Here is a 17640-nt window from a genome sequence, read left to right as displayed (position 1 = left end):
AATAAGACATCCTCCGAAAATAAGGCCTACTTACAGTTTTGCCTCTCGTTGTAATATAAGGCATCCCCCCGATAATAAGACCTCCCCGATAATAAGGCAAAAAAATGTGTACCGTATTCTTCTTCATTGAAAAATAAGACATCCCCTGAAAATAAGACCTAGCGCATCTTTGGGAGCAAAAATTAATATAAGACACTGTCTTATTTTCGGGGAAACAGGGTAGCACATTATGGGTGCTACTGCAGCATAAATAAGTCATATCCCAACTTTGTGCCTTCCACTAGTGCTATTTTATCTAGTCCTTCTCCAAGATGGGCTCTGTCTAAACAGGAAATATAAATGAGTTGCTGCTGCGTTTCCTCTTTGCACCTTGTTCACTATTCTTGAGCACTTTCCTCTTCATCTCCTTTCAGGGCTTTGGAGTGGAGTCCGGAGCTGGAGCGCGGAGCAGCTCCGGAGCAGTGGAGCTGCAGGTTTTTGCCTGGAGCTGGAGCGGAGCTGGAGCACAGCTCCAATGCCCTGTCTCCTTTCCTAGTGCCTCTCTAAATAATCAACCAAATGTTAAGTTCAGATCTCAGTTGAAGCACTAAGAATTATTATTATTAATTTTTAACCTACCTCAGAAATTGTCGGGGCATCAGCCTTATGGCTCAGCAGGGGATGCTTTTCAGAGGCATTGGTGCTGTGCTCTTATCAGTTGCAGTAATGCCGGGCGTCATGCCTGTGCTGCTGCTTCTGTAGCACTTTCAGTCAATAGCTCTCAGAGCAAGAATATGAGGTTAGAAATTGAACCTTGATCTCGTGCATATCAGTGGGCCACAACAGCATAATATTCAACAAGCACAGAACCCAAGTGTGGTCAGCTTGCATATGTTGTGGGAATTTGCATGGTAAATCCAGCTTAGTTTTATAGGAACACCACCATATCCTGCATTGTGAAGATCAAGCAATCCCTAGCCAATGTGGTTAATACTTTCTCCCTGATTTTCAAGGATTTAGTCAAATAAGTGGTAGGATACTTGAACAATGCAACATATTTTTTTTATTCTGTAACTGCTTCTTTCCTTTTTCTTGAGAGTATAATCTGAATGTTATTTGGCATTGCAAAGTAAAGTTCACTATTGAACAGAAAAGGGGTTACCATCTGTTTTCTTGGCATTTTGGCACTGAAGTAACATCTTCTATGAAATAAGACATGCATTGCATACAAAACGTGCTTATAAACAATATTGCTGTGTGTCCAAGGGACAGCTGGTGAGCCTCTGTTTTTTTTAAATGCCCTTTAAAACTCAATAGACTATTTTTAAATTGGCATTTATAACTGTTTCAGGTTTAGAGTTCCTACATCTGTGTAAATAGAAGTATATGATTTAATTGGGGATTGGTCCTGCTTTGAGCAGGGGGTTGGACTAGATGACCTCCTGAGGTCCCTTCCAACCCTGATATTCTATGATAACTGCCTCATCTGTTCCTTGTCTCATTAGTGACTTCACTTGTCCACTTTTCAATATATATCACTGTTTTTTCTGCTTCAGGCTCCCCTCTTTTTTCCTTCTCTTTACCCTTAAAAATCTATTCACTCTGTGATGAACTCAGATTCTCCAAGGACACATTGAATTGCTGTAAATGAGCAGTTAAATATGAAAAGATGAACAACCTAGTGAGCCTAAAGGTTTAAACAAAAAAGTAGGCCACCTGTCAAGTTTGCCAGCGCAAGTTTGGTTTGATAGGCTCCAGAGTCATCCTGATTACTTCATTGTCCTCTTTTAAAAAAAACAAAAAAAAACAAAAAAAAAACCATTCCCTTACTGGTGTTTTTTCCTTTTCTACTTGGCAAACATAGTTTGTTCTGTGTTTTGAATTGAACGGAAATTAATGTAGCTTTAAATAAACAAAGAAAAAAGAACCCCAAAACCACTCTGGAACTTTACCTTGAGTGGTAACATCATTGATGTTATAATAGACTTGGAACTAAATCTTCAACTGTCATTGCTCCATTGACTTCAATGGAACTGTGGGCAGGTCTACACTACAGCAGGGATTGAAGCTTTGAGATTGATCCACCGGCAGTCGATTTAGTGTGTCTAGTAAAGACCTGCCAGATCGACTGCAGATCGCTCTCCAGTCGACCCCTGTACTCTTCCCCCCCCCCCCCCCATGAGAAGAGTGAGGTAAGTCGACCCCCCGCGGTGTAGACCCTGTGGTAACTTGACCTAAGGTATGTCGACTCCAGCTATGTTGTTCACGTAGCTGGAGTTGCGTAGCGTAGGTCGACTTACTGCAGTTATGTAGACATAGCCTGTGATAATTTACACAGGTTGAGGGATTCAGAGTGGTAGCCGTGTTAGTCTGTATCAGCAAAAAGAATGAGGAGTACTTGTGGCACCTTAGAGACTAACAAATTTACTTGGGCATAAGCTTTCGTGGGCTAAAACCCAATTCATCAGATGCATGGAGTGGAAAATACAGTAGGAAGATGTGTGGGTGGGTGTGTATAATTATATATATATATAAAATGAAAAGATGGGGCTTGCCTTACCAACTCTAACGAGACAAATCAATTAAAGTGGGCTATAATCAGCAGGAGATAAAAATCACTTTTGTGGTGGTAATCAGGGTGGCCCATTTATAAACTAAGTTTATAAATTGTGTAATTTGCATGGATGGGTCATTACACAAACTAAAAACTATTTCCCCGTGCTAATTTCCCCCCCTACTGTTACTCTCACCTTCTTGTCAACTGTTTGAAATGGGCCACCCTGATTACCACCACAAAAGTGATTTTTCCTCCTGCTGATAATAGCCCATTTTAATTGATTTGTCTTGTTAGAGTTGGTAAGACAACCCCCATCTTTTCATGTTCTCTTTGTGTGTGTGTATATATATCTTCCTACTGTATTTTCTACCCCATGCATCTGATGAATTGGGTTTTAGCCCATGAAAGCTTATGCCCAAATAAATTTGTTAGTCTCTAAGGTGCCACAAGTACTCCTCGTTCTTTTTAGAGATTAAGGGAGTTGGCTCTGAAGTTGTAGTGTATGGAAACCTGAATAAAGGATGTAGGTGCTACTGACACCTAATGCAGATCGTCCTTTTCTGATTTTGATGTGCTGCTTTTTGGACCAGGGATCCTCAGTCAAGTCTTAGTGCAGAGCGGTTTTCTAGTGATGGTAGCAGAGTTATGGGAAGTATTCATTAACTGTTACTCTAGTACGGTAAAGCATAAAACATTATTTTTCTCGCCAGGTCCCTAAAACTAGTACAGTAACTCCTCACTTAGTCGTCCCAGTTAATGTTGTTTCGTTGTTACGTTGCTGATCAATTAGAGAACATGCTCGTTTAAAGCTGCACAATGCTCCCTTATAATGTTGTTTGGCAGCCCCCTGCTTTGTCCACTGCTTGCAGAAAGAGCATCCCATTGGAGCTAGCTGGTGGGGGTTTGGAACCAGTGTGGACCAGCAGGCCCCCTATCAGCTCCCTGCTCCCCTAAGTTCACTGTGCGGCAGCCGCTCAGCAGGCTATCAATTGCCGGCAGTTCAGCTGTCCCTCCGCCCACTGCCATGTGCTGCTCCTGCCCTCTGCCTTGGAGCTGCTCCCAGGAGCCTCCTGCTTGCTGTGTGGGGGGAAAAAGGGGGAGCTAATGCCAGGGTGTCCCCCTGCTCCTGCACCCTGCTTACCCTATCTCCATAGAGCGGAGGGGTGGGGGAGGAGACACAACAGGGCTCAGGAGGGAAGGAGCTTGCTGGTAGCTGCTGCTGTCTCAACTTCCTGATCTACTTAAAAAGGCAATGTACTTAGTCATTAGGTCAGCATACTTAAAGGAGCAATGCACATCTCTCTCTCGCTCTCTCCCACACACAGGGTGTGCGTCTCTGTCTGCTGTGCTGTTTCCCCTCCTTCCATTTGTGCTGTCTTGTAGAGTGTGAGACTACATTAACAACGTGTTAACCCTTGAGGGCTCAGCTGAGTGCTAGTTCATCATTTAGCGCTAAGGCATTCCCCGGGAAATATCCCATCCTCTTCCAATCATCATTGCTGTGTATTTCCCTGGAATCTAACCCCCCCATTTACATTAATTTTTATGGGGAAATTGGATTTGCTTAACATCGTTTCACTTAAAATTGCATTTTTCAGGAACATAACTACAATGTTAAGTGTGGAGTTACTGTAGTATTAAAAAATCTTAGTGAAATAGAGAATGTATTTTATTTGACTAATTTAAAAAAACCTTGTGTAGGACTAGAAGGATTTTTCTTACCATGTTTGGGCCCAATACTTTAAGTATGTGTCTCTTTAATCTTATAGCCAGAAATATAAGGTATTTCTGGAATCTAAAGATAGAAAAGGCCATTTAAGGTGTCCCAGTCCATCTGTATGTTCCCTTTTGTACGCTTACTAGGATGCTGATTTTTTCCTAATGAGAGTTAAATTTGTCAGGCTAAAGAGGTGTGAATGAAGAGTTGGACTCTTTTTGGATATGTCCCTAATAGTAGTATCTAATGAAGTTTATGTAATTTTCTTTTTGTTTTTTAGCATCCCACCAAAGCAGAAGAAAAACTACTCAAGCACCTAAGATGTGAGAAATCCTTCCTTTTTCAAAAGGAACCATTTATTTTCCAAAATGGATCGAAGTAAACGGAATTCAATAGCAGGATTTCCACCACGCTTGGAGCGCATTGAAGACTTTGATGGGGGTGGCGGAGGTGACGGGACTGTGTCCCAGGTGGGGAGAGTTTGGACCTCTTCGTACAGAGCCCTGATAAGTGCCTTTTCCAGACTTACACGTCTTGATGACTTCACCTGTGAGAAAATAGGCTCTGGTTTCTTCTCTGAGGTGTTCAAGGTGGGTGGCTAACCTTAGTGATTCTCCTCTTTCAAGTCAATGATGCAGCATTTTGTACAGAGGCTGTGTTCAAGTTTCTGAAGGAGGGCCTCTCCTGGTCTGCTAGTCATCTGGAGTTCTTGTATGTGCTTTGCCTAGGGTGAGTGAGTGGTGGGGATCTTGGCAAGTAGCATAAACATTTTCCCCAACCACTTACAATATGGTGTGTCATTTATTTTAGAAAAGTTGCAGAGGAGGATGGGGGAAACGGTGGAAAATTTTTGGATTGACTTTTTGTTTCTTATCTATGTTTTATTAAGTGCATGCACACATTAAATATGTATCTTTTATATGCTGGGGAAACTGTGGTCTGGATGTTTTCCATTTGGCTTTGTAATTGGGCCAGCAGAACTGCACTTGTTTCTTTAGTACAGGTTGCTGATCTTCTTTGCTTCCTAACAGGAGAAGTAGATGTGTTGTGATGTTGGCACATAATTGTGGAATCTGAAACAACATGCTGTAGTTTATTGCACAATGCATCTGTACCCTCCTCCTCTTTTTTTCTGTTTCCGTCTCTTCTCTTCATTCCCTCCTGCTTTCTTTTTCTGATTCAGTTTTTCAATAAAAAGAATCTCTTATTCTTTGAGCAGATCTGGGGTTGTGGCAGTCACCTGCTTCTTCTCAGTGTTTGGAAAGTCAGTAAGCGCTGTAAAGCCAAGATGAGATTGTGCAATCTCAAGTTTATTGTGTCAGCAGTGTTCTGCAGTTCTGGCTCTTCTAGTAAGGTTTATAGCCATTTTGATTTTTGCTAGGTATTAGGCCAGGCAAAATATTTTTAAAGCTCTTAACTTTGCTATAGAGGAATTGATAAATGCATTGACTTTTAAACTTTAAGGTGTTGCAGAGATTATTGGCTTCTTTCCCTGATTTTATGGCTTTGAATAAAGTCATACTCCAAATTGTATTTACATCTCTGACATGAGATCTAGCATTTCCAGATGTTACACTAGTGACATAACACTTCTGATAGTCTTGTACTGTGTATTTTAAAATTGTAAAAACTCCTAATTCTGTGGTTAAGTGCTTAAATTACTAATCAAAATAAAGGTTGCGTTACATAAATTATGATTTTTAAATTTTGTTTACACCTCTTTGCACAGAAATGTTCAACACTGCATACGTAGCTATCTGCTTTTGGTGTTAAGGAACAGCACTGCATGGAATAGCCTATCAGTAACTAGAGAAAGTGAATTTATGTTCTAATGGTACACAGGATGATGCTGTTTGTTGTTTTCATTTCTAGGAGCTACTGTAACCTCAGCAGGCCCTGTACGTGCTGTGCAAACAGGCTTTTTAGATTAAATTGCTCGTTCTTAATCTACCACCTAATACTGATGGATTTAATGAGAAAAGTTTCATGAGGAGGAGAAGGCAAATGTTCCAGGCAGAAGAGGCAGCATGGAAGAATGTCAGGAAACAAAAGTTGGTGAGGGATTCAGTGGGAGCAGTTAGGAGCAAGGTGTGGGCAGAGGAAAGATATATTACCAGCATATGTGCTAGTTGATCATCTGCTTTAGTTTTCTAGATGAGATGATCTTATCATGACAGGCCACAGGGAAGATCTTTGCTTCTATATACGGTTTAGTGTAGGCAAATAATGGCTCCTACTGACCCTGGTTTTGAAAAATCAATCTACTTGACATTCTCTAGTCCTTTGACGAAGGTATTTAACTTGTAACTCCACTGCAGAGCCCGTCTCTTGAATGAGCATGTTACACGAGGCATGCATTTGACCTATGGTGGTGATGTGGATTTAAAATGTAATATCTCTGGGATCTGTTCCTCCAAAAGTGACGGCAGATCATCTGCAGGGAGAAAAGATGCCCAAATGGTGGAGTCTGGTTCAATTCCCTCCCTCCCCTGCCCCCCAATCTGTAGGATAAAACTTTGTTTCAATTGCTGTGGAGCAAAAGGGATGAGAAATGTTTATGATGATATTCTGTGATGCAGTTTTAGTGCTCATTTGGATGGTAAGTTTGTGCTCTGCTATGATGTCAGTAGGGCCACCTATGTGATTAATCCAAGTTCACTGATGCTCTGATTTCATATTAAGTTTCTTGATGTATGTCCAGTATAGAGACAATTTCGTGGTTCAAAGGATTACTAGTTCATCTTGGTCTGCGGTCTCTAAAATGGAAAATCAAAGTCAAGAAAAATCCAAATAATTCTAGACTTTTTTTTTCTGAGGCAGCTTTGTGAGTGGGTAGAAAATCCAACTTTCTAGCTTAATGAAATTATATGAAATAAGAGCTTTGGTGACACCATTCTGAAGTATACATCAAACATTGGATTAAGCACATAAGAATGGCCATACTGGGTCAGACCAAAGGTCCATCTAGCCCAGTATCCTGTCTTCCGACAGTGGCCAATGCCAGGTGCCCCAGAGGGAATGAACAGAACAGGTAATCATCAAGTGGTACATTCCCTGTCGCCCATTCCCAGTTTCTGGCAAACAGAGGCTAGGGTCACCATCCCTGCTCATCCTGGCAAATAGACATCGATGGACCTATCCTCCATGAATTTATCTAGTTTTTTTTAACCCTGTTATAGTCTTGGCCTTCAGAACATCCTCTGGCAAGGAGTTCCACAGGTTGACTGTGCGTTGTGTGGAAAAAATACTTCCTTTTGCTTGTTTTAAGTAGGCTTTGTACCTGTAACACAACCAAGGATACTTTGAAAGGCTAACTGGTTGCAACGTGAACAGTTCATTTTATTTGTCTAATTTCTGTGATTAGCTGAAAAAACTCTTTTCCAAGTACAATCCTTCACAATGGATGCAATTGCTTGCTGTTAAATTGGGGGTTGAAATAAATACTAGTTTAAAATAAAGTATCTTTATGTATAACACCTATTAATGGAAAATCATGAGAAAAACATAGCTAACAGCAAGTACAACACATGTTGTTTGGGTTTTCTATTGATGGTTGTGTACCAAGGCAACTCTTAAAATGCACTATTGAATTCTTGTTCTACACATTTCCTATAATAATTGCAGATAAAATTTCTAGTGGAACTTTAAGGGCTTTTAATGTAGCAACAGTGACAAGTACATCTGAAGAAGTGGGTTTTTTACCCACGAAAGCTTATGCCCAAATAAATTTGTTAGTCTTTAAGGTGCCACTGGTCTCGTTGTTTTTGTGGATACAAACTAACATGGCTACCCCTCTGATACTCAACAGTGACAAGTTACTTAAATCCAAATGGATGTGTTTGGGGGTTTACGCAGCATGGAGTATTAATCTGGCATATTATTAGCCAGCAGCGTAGCAATTCTAGCATCCTTAACGTTATATAATATGGAATTGGAGCTAAATATTCTTCTGAGCTGTCATACTGCAATAGCTGGTATAGTTAGAAGTAGTTGGCTAATAATTGGCTTCTGGCTTAGACTCCACAGGCCCGTGCAGAACATGAAGGATTGTTCTCAAATTGGGCTAGGCATGAAAAATCTTTTATTAATAAAACAAAAACTTTAAGTTTCCAGCTAGGAGGCAAGTGTACTGCAAGACCGTCAGGTACTGATGGAGCTATAATTGAATGTGGGGGAGATGTGCGTCAGACACTGAAACTAAATCCCATACTATGAAACACACACTGTTCATTATATAATACAGTAAGACTGAAGTGAACGATTAATTTGTCTTTTGTTCAGAACTCCTTCTGCGAAAAGCATTTTGTGCTATTAGCTTTATACAAGGCCTTATGTACTCTGCAGCAAGCTGTATTTAAACTCTGTGGTAAGGCTCCTGAATTCTGTGACAGACTGGAAATTCTTCAGCCGCCTTGGGTGGATTTTAAAAACAGGTTTTTTTCCCCTCACCAAAATATGAGTAATACAACCAGCCCAGAATTCCCTGTGGCATTTATTTTAATATTGATTCTATTTACTTCACTCTGCCCATGAATTTTCAGTTTCCAATGTGCTGAAGATTTTTGTATTGACAGCATAACGAACTGTCTTGTGGAACCTGTTATTAGGGATTCTGGAAGTTTTGGCCGCTATCAAGGGACAATAGAGGGTTTTGGAAGCCAGGAAGGAATGAGAAGTAGGTTGGGATTGTGGGATGAGCACACTAGCTGGGTTTCCTTGCTAAAATGATCTTCAGTGAAATAATTAATGTTGACAGTTAAACACCTTACAAAAGTCTGCATTACATCTATGCAGTTACTTTTATCAGTCAAACTTGTAATCTCTTCAAAGAATGTGATCAGGTTTGTTTGACAAAGACCTATTTTCCATGAAACCAGATTGACTGGCATTAAAGACTTAAAGGATAGGAATGTAATTATCAGTTGAATCCCATATATTTAGCTTAAAATGTCGCTCTTGAGCAATCTGCTGAAGGTTTCAGTATATTCCATGTCACACTGGCATTCGATACCCTTCTAGATTAATTTAAAAGATGTAATCTTCAGACTTATTACAGTATTTCCTGAGGCCTTGTGTAAGTGCAGTGAGAGGAAGGTAAGTAATGGTGTAAAGCAGACTTGTGTTGTACATTTAGAGTACAAAATAAGGGGCTGGTCCTTCAGCTGTGTTTTTGTGTTAGACACTTTAAAATTACAAGGAATTTTTAAAAATCGAATTTCTTTATATAGGAATGTACAATTCATATACTTGGCAGTTAAATTTCTCCTTTTTGACAACTTCGTTTATCCCTCAAGAGATTGAACATTTATAATCACCTTCCTGGGAATGAATGAAAAGCTGGGGGAGGAAATAGAATGAAACTATTCAATAATGTAATGGCATTTTTAGCAAAAATTATATTTTTGGAGGTTTGCCTAAATGTGGCTGGGATGATCTCTCAAGACTGAGGAAGACACTGATCTCAAACCATTAAAGCACAAGTTTCAGTGCTGTTAATGGGGGAGGGGACCTAATTATTAAGAGTTTTTATTTTGCGTGGCGTGTGGGAAGGAGAGAGTATTTCCATTGCACTCAAATAATGACAGTATCAGCATTCCTACATTTAAACATTTTAGCACACACTAATTCAAGTGTGGTGGGCCACTTTCCTTTGATCCTATGCTGATTGAAGCTAAAATTCACTGTGCTGATTCGGTTCTTTTTAAAATCTAAGGCTATGTCTACACTAGAAACTTCAAAGCACTTCTGCGGCAGCGCTTTGAAGTGTGTGTGGTCACGCGTGAGTGCTGGGAGAGAGCTCTCCCAATGCTCCTGGTAATCCACCTCCACGAGGTGAATAGCTCTGAGCGCTGGGAGCACGGCTTCCAGCACTCCAAGCCTGTCCACACTAGCGCTTTAACGCACTCAAACTTGCTGCACTCAGGGGGGTGATTTTTCATACCCCTGAGCCAGCAAGTTAGAGCGCTATAAAATGTAGGTGTAGACAAGCCCTAAATGTCACTTACAAAAAAAAAAAAAAAAAGCATTTACAAGGACTTCCTTTAGGTCTAAGTTAATACATACTAGATAGCCACACTGCACTCTGTGTGTGTGTGTGTGTGTGTGTGTGTGTGTGTGTGTGTGTGTGTGTGTGTGTGTGTGACTTCCTTATAATTCATACTGGAAAGTTTGTCAATCTTTGATAGCTCTCTTATACATAGAACTAAAAGGAAAGTACATTTTGTAATAAATTATTTTGTTCATGCTTTATTTTTGTATATATGTATAGGCACATTCTTGCACCTTTTGCTGAATCCAGGAATAACACTGTTGTATATTCTTTGAGTAAAAGCAAAGGACTAATCAGTTTCACTTTCTCATTCCATGATCTCATGAGTTTGTAATGTTCTTTTATTTTGAAAGTAAAGTGGCCATATGATCTGGTGGCTGAATACTCTCAGATGCCATGGTTATTGGTGCGGCCAAACTTGGGACTTTTAGCATCAAAAATGAGAGGCCTCTAGTGCCTGAGCTTAAAAGACTTTCCAATATTCAGTGTGTGACTCTCCCCAGCAGGCTGCTAGCTCAAGCCAAGGCAGCACTCACATGCTAATAGAAACAAAAGAAATGTTAAAAGGTCATAGTGTGTTCAAGCCAATTCACTTGTTAGAATAGAACAAATGAGAATGTTATCACAGGTTTCAGAGTAGCAGCCGTGTTAGTCTGTATCCGCAAAAAGAACAGGAGTACTTGTGGCACCTTAGAGACTAACACATTTATTTGAGCATAAGCTTTCGTGGGCTACAGCCCACTTCTTCGGATGCATCACATTACATATATGAGGCATATGCCTGATAATTACATTTGCCCCAAATGCTTGAAAACTAGTGAATGACTAGTTAGAATGACATGCTAATGTTATTATCTTCACTCATCTGAAACTTGTTGATTTACTTTGCACTTAGCTCTAAATCAAAAGGTGTGTTAGCATTAGGAAAAGAATTTATTTAATATGTAATACTGCATGAAAACTAATGAAGGATTGTTTCTGGCTATCTTTGTTCCTGTAAACTAAGGAAAATTTGTCTGGGTGGGTGTATCTAAATGCAATTGGATTGAAGCCTTAGAACAGTAAATGAGAAGCATGCTAACTTCAAAGCATGGGTCCTTACATTCAAAAATGGGAAGTCTACAAACCCATGCTGTGGTGGGAACATGCACCAGACTGCTTTCCAGGGAAGACAGCTATAAGAATAAACCCTGGGCATGATCCTGTATCTTTGGACTGATGAATTCTGATGGGGAAATTCTGAGCGAATAGACAAAGGTCCCCAAAGCCATTTTCATAGAAATGTAGGACTGGAAGGGACCTTGAGAGGTCATCTACTCCAGTCCCTTGGACTCATGGCAGGACTAGGGATTATTGAGACCATTCCTGACAGGTGTTATCTAACCTGCTCTTAAAAATCTCCAATGACAGAGATTCCACAACCTCTCCAGGCAATTTATTCCAGTGCTTAACCACCCTGACAGGAAGTTTTTCCTAATGTCCAACCTAAACTTCCCTTGCTGCAATTTAAGCCCATTGTCTCTTGAACTATCCCGAGAGGTTAATGAGAACAATTTACCTCCCTCCTCCTTGTAACAACCATTTATGTATTTGTAAACTGTTACAATGTCCCCTCTCCGTCATCTCTTTTCCAGACTAAACAAACCCAGTTTTTTCAATGTTCCCTCATAGGTCATGTTTTCTAGACCTTTAATCATTTTTGTTGCTCTTCTCTGGACATTCTCCAGTTTGTCCCCATCTTTCCTGAAATGTGGCGCCCAGAACTGGACACAGTACTCCAGCTGAGGCCTAATCAATGCAGAGTAGAGCAGAAGAATTACTTCTTGTGTCTTGGATACAGCACTCCTGCTAATATATCTCAGAATGTTTGCTTTTTTTTTTTTTTTTGCAACAGTATTACACTGTTGACTCATATTTAGCTTGTGATCCAGTATGACCCCCAGATCCCTTTCCGCAGTACTCTTTCGTAGGCAGTCAGTTCCCATTTTGTGTGTGTGCAACTGATTGTTCCTTCCTAAATGGAGTACTTCGCATTTGTCCTTATTGATTTTCATCCTATTTACTTCAGACCATTTCTCCAGTTCATCCAGATCATTTTGAAATTTAATCCTCTCCTCCACAGTACTTGCAACTCCTCCCAGCATGGTATCGTCCACAAACTGTATAAGTGTCCTCTCTAAGCCATTATATACATTATTGATGAAGATATTGAACAGGACCGGGGTGCTGGAATGGGGGGGTCTGGGGTCCATGGCCCCCCCCCCATTTTTTAACAGCTATAACGGCGAGCAATGGGGAGAGGAGGTGGAGAGGAGCGAGTGGGGAATTTCTTCTTTGGAGGAAGAGGTGGCATGGGAGCGGTACCTTGGGGAGAAGGGGTAGTGCGGAGGTGGGGTTTTGGGGGGTGGGGCCCAGTTAGGGAGCCTGTGGCTCCCCCACTTTTAGGGGGCTTCCACCACTCCTGAACAGAACTGGACCCACAACTGATCCCTGCGGGACTGCACTGTCTATGCCCTTCCAGCTTGCCTATGAACCACTAATACCTACTCTCTGGGAACGGTTTTCCAACCAGTTATGTACCCACCTTATAGTAGCTCCATCTAGGTTGTATTTTCCTAGTTTGTTTATGAGAAGGTCATGCGAGACAGTATCAAAAGCCTTACTAAAGTCAAGATACACCACATCTACAGCTTCTCCCCCATCCACAAGTGTTACCCACAAACCTAATAGCTTTCTTTGACCGGGTAACCCTCAGAGACTTATGGGTACTGGCAGACATTACATCTCTGTTATCAATTGAACTTACAAACTCGAACCCAGCTGTTACATATTTTACCTTCTTTAACCTCTCAATACATCTCATTTCTTTTCTTAGCTAATAAATCTTTATTTTACTAAAGAAATTGGATGTCAGCATTGTTTTTGGTGTGAGATCTGGAGCATCCATTGACCTGGAGTGAGTGACTGACCCTTTGGGGTTGGAAGAACCTAGTGTGTGGTGAATTTTGGTTCTAGTAACATTTCATCATAAAGTTCATTTTGTCTGGATGGTAAAGAGGGGCTGGAGAGCTTAAGGGGACTGTCCGTGGCTCCATGGTAAGACTAACATAGTAGTCCAGGAGTGCACATTTGTTACGGGCTTGGTGAAATCTAATTATGGGCTATACCACCAGTTTGGGGTGTCTGCCTTGTGTTTTTGAGAGTCTGACCTGAGATTGGCACTCTTAACTGTAAGCCATACAAGACACTGTGACCCAGAGTCTTAACGGAAGTGAGAATTCACTTTAGATCAGGTGGTAGACTCCTGTATTTTTGGTGCTGGAGGTTCTGGGTTTAATAGATGTTCATGCTCCTGGTGTCTGTATTTACACCCTCTTTCTTTGTTATAAATGCATAGCATAAGTACTAAATATTACTTCTGTCAGGAGTCTCGCATCTTGCTATAAAGTACATCTGCTTTTAAAACAGACTTTTTAATAAAAACCTTTCAACACTCACCTATTAAAAGCCTCAAACCATTCACTGAATTTAATGCTCATTTAAGGTGCTGGATTGACCGTCATGGAGTCCTCTTTTCATAGAACTCATTGCAAACTTCTGTCCATCCTAACCCCTCTTTCCCTCGCCTCTGATGCCCTGCTAACTTAGCCTAACCCTGATTTTGAAGGGCCATGCTATGTATAAGACTGCAGTGGGACCCAGTTTGAGCTCATTCCAGGGCTAGCTACATGTGTTTGGCTCAAACAGCAGGCTGCCTTCAGCCCAAGCTTCTCTTTTCCTGAGATGTTCAGATCAACTGTGCAAGAGGCCAATGGATGTCCCCTTCCAAAAGCAGTAATGTGACCTTCATGTTTGCCTGGTGGAAATAAAGGAGGAGTCACCAAATGAGCAGGACTGTGAACAAATATCAGGGGAAAATAGAAATGCAGAGAATAAAAAAAAGTGTGGTGTGGGGAGGGAGGGAGAAACAACCCACCCACCAAAAAGGACAAGGGGGTGGGGAGAAAATGGATGGAAAGGAGAGGCAGCAAGAGCAACATGTGAACTAGGGGTACAGTACAAGAAGACATGGGTGAGAGGATGTCAAGCCTCGATCTATTCAAAGAGGAGCCCAACTGGGAAAGAGTTTGGAAACCACAGACATGGGACATTTCAGGGAGCACGCTTCAAACCTGGAATCCTTAATTAACCTTGTGTGTTAGCAGGTAAATAAACAATAAACCATTTGAACCTTCATGTTTTAAATATAAATATAAATCTGCACATGGTTGACAGTCTCATCAGCAAGGCCAAAGATGGAATTGACATGGAGACTGAACTGCACTCTCATCATTGGAGGTGGTCACATTGGCTGGGTGATAAAGCTTTAATAGCCACTGTCTGTGCGGCACCTGTTCTCTGCATAAATAGGACTTCAGTCTCCAGGTGGTCAAGCCAGCACCTTTAAGTTGCACTGAATTAATTTAAAGCCTTAAAAAAAAAAAAACCCTACTAAAAAGGAGGAGATTCTGGGAGTTCAGAGTAAATGTATCATTTTGTGCTTTTTATAATATATTTTTATTTTTCACATTTTATTTAAACATTAATCTTAAATGTTAGGATTGCTGTGGCATTTGAAAACAAACATGCAGAAGCTAAAGTGTAATGAGACAAATCCATAACTAGTGCAGTTGTAACTGATTGATTTAAATGGGATTATAGGATGAATTTGACCCAGAGTACAATACTGAGTTGTACGGTTGTATGTGTTTTAATAACCTCTACCACACTTCCCTCCCCTCCCGTTTTGTCTCCACATTTGAAGCCATGGTTGCATTCTTGAAGGGATGATAATATTCACAATCATTAAGTAGGAAGAGTACTTGTGTGTAATTTTCACTTTATAAATGAAGGCAGGAAAAATGCTGGTTTTGAGCATATTAGCTGTTGGGATATGAGGTTTACTGATGCTAACTACTTGTAACCACAGCTTGTTTCATGCTGCTTATGCAAGTTAATATTTTTGGCTTTCTGGACTTGTAGCATACTAAGCAGACAGTGTTTTTTCTTGTCTTTTTTTAGTACATTAGACACCACTGCATTTAGTTTCTCCTAAGAACTAGTCTTTGTATTGGCCACTAGATATAATCGCTCTTTTCAGTGTTGCCTTTGCTATGTTTTTGTTTGTACAGACTTAATGATAAAATATGCTTTCTTTTCCATCTACCATGGTCGTTGTAAATGCAGCAGATGATGCATCTTTCTTATACTTCCCTTGCTTCATATCGCCCTTCCAAAGTAAAATAAAACCTTGTAAGGAGAGCCATTGGGTAGAGAGTGGCTTCCTAACCAATTTCCATCATTTATATCATCTAAACTCTTATTTGTTTCTCTCTCCTTACAGTTGGTTCTTAGCTGCTGCTGTAACTGTCAAATACAGGTGAGGGAGCTCAGATATTGAGGAAAGATTTTCTTGTAGAAAAGTATTGATTTCAGCCACTCACCTAGGGAGCTGACTCTAATAATTAATCATGAATGGAACTAGTGGCGCAAATGAGCAGTCTTCTACATCAGTGGCAGTAAAGGTTTGTTGAAGTCCCCTCTCCCAATAAAAACCTTAGAAATTATTTGATTACGCTTAGAAATAAGACGGCAAAACAAGAGGCAAACCGTGAAAAACCCTTGCCTACACTAATATCTCAGACATTTTTTCTTTCCCCGTTTACCGTTACTGAGCAGAGTCACATTTGTACATTATATTCTACTGCTTCATATGCGTGCACCTAACTTTGCGGAAACTCTAAATCTGCAGGCAATTAGTGTAGTCGCATACAAATGCTAAGGAGGCATTTCTGAGATGCTATATGAAGTACCCTGATGTGTTGCTTTCTGGTATATCTATATGTAAAGGGATCCTGCATATTTTCTCTGTTTGGTGACCTGTGCATGCTTTGTCCTATTTGTGGAAGACTTGGCGATTCTGTCAAAATGTTTGAAGGGCTAGTCATGCAGATCTACAACAGAACAGACTCTGTTTTGCTTTCATCCAGAGATACAGGTGTAACTTCTCTAGGTTTCTTTTCAAGCAAACGAATAGCACTTCTAATTGTGGGTAAAAATAATATAAAGGCAGAACTGCAGTAGAAGTCAGCTGATAATATCCGCTAAGTCAGCCAAATCCCACAGGAAACCTCAAACCCACATCTGCATTTTCTGCTTGTCACTACTTCATCTAAAGGTTCTCTCTATCATTTTCTGACATGTCCTTCTGAGCAGCACTATCACGAGGCCTGTACTAGGAAGATGAATTTGTCTGTTGCATTGAGGAATGTCCTTTGAGTTAGCCTGAATTAGTGCAACTGATGGAGTAGGCAGTCTTCAAACACAGCTTAAAATGTAGAGGTGAGGATGCACAATACCCTTGATATTTGTGCGTCCTGCATAAATCCGTTTGACTGGTGTGTAAAGGACTTTATTTATTTCATATAGATTTATATAAATGTTAAGAGGGCACCTGTTCACATGCTCTTAATACCCTTGACATAGCATATTATTTGTGATGTATGTAAGTACTGGAATACTGTGTACATTTATAGTGTCCACATTTTAAAAATGATGTTGAAAAATTGGAGAGGGAGCAGAAAACAGCCACAAAAATGAATTGAGGGCTGAAGAAAAAATGCCTTACAATGAGGGCCATAAAGCTCAATCTGTTTAGTTTATCAAAAAAGATTGCGAGGTGACATGATTCACAGTGCATAGGTCCCTTCTCATGGAGAAACTACTGAGTACTAACGGGCTCCTCAGTCGGGCAGGGAAAAGGAGCACAGGAACCAATGAATGGAAGCTGAAGTCAAACAGATTCAAATTGGAAATGAGTCTCAAATTTTAAGAGGGTGATTAGCCATTGGAACAAACTACAAAGGGAAGTGATGGTGTCTTCAAATCCATGCTTTTCTGGAAGATGTACATCAGTCAAATGCAAGTTTTGTTGGGCTCAGTATAGGGGTAACTGGGTGAAATTGAAAGGTCTGGGATATACAAGAGGTCCGTGGATGATCTAATGATCCTTTCGGGCCTTAAAGTCTATGAATAAGTTAATTGCAGCAGTAGAGTTCAGTATAATAACTATCATCACCACCACCACGCCATGCAACTTAATCTCCTCTCCCTCCAACAATTCTCCTCCCTTACAATTTCCAATCCACTGCACCCCCATTTTCAGATGCTTGTGGAAAAAAAGGGGAGCTTCGCAACATGGCCGGAAGGTGATTGGACTATTTCAGATTAAGTTGGGGGAGCGGCGCAAGGTGATCTGGTTCTGGCTGAAAGCAGAATCTGTGCATTTTACCCCTTTCC

The 17640-nt window shown here is 40.6% G+C and overlaps 1 protein-coding gene across 5 annotated transcripts in view; it reads left to right on the top strand.

Annotated features, from left to right (window-relative positions):
• The window catches only part of TESK2 (testis associated actin remodelling kinase 2), a 108502-nt gene that overhangs the window by 6515 nt on the left and 84347 nt on the right, over nucleotides 1-17640 (top strand). For 3 of the 5 annotated variants that reach the window (XM_005303018.5, XM_042845045.2, XM_042845046.2), the window contains exon 2: nucleotides 4534-4843. The exons of the other annotated variants lie outside the window; for them this stretch is intronic. In XM_005303018.5, the coding sequence (XP_005303075.1) occupies nucleotides 4622-4843 (222 nt within the window). In that variant the 5' untranslated portion in view covers nucleotides 4534-4621. The remainder of the gene's footprint in view (nucleotides 1-4533; nucleotides 4844-17640) is intronic. 5 annotated transcript variants of the gene reach the window in all.

Source organism: Chrysemys picta, chromosome 8 (assembly GCF_011386835.1).
Source record: "Chrysemys picta bellii isolate R12L10 chromosome 8, ASM1138683v2, whole genome shotgun sequence".
Classification (NCBI taxonomy): domain Eukaryota; kingdom Metazoa; phylum Chordata; order Testudines; family Emydidae; genus Chrysemys; species Chrysemys picta.
The sequence above is the reverse complement of the archived record's forward strand: the minus strand, read 5'-3'. Positions and strand labels throughout refer to the sequence as shown.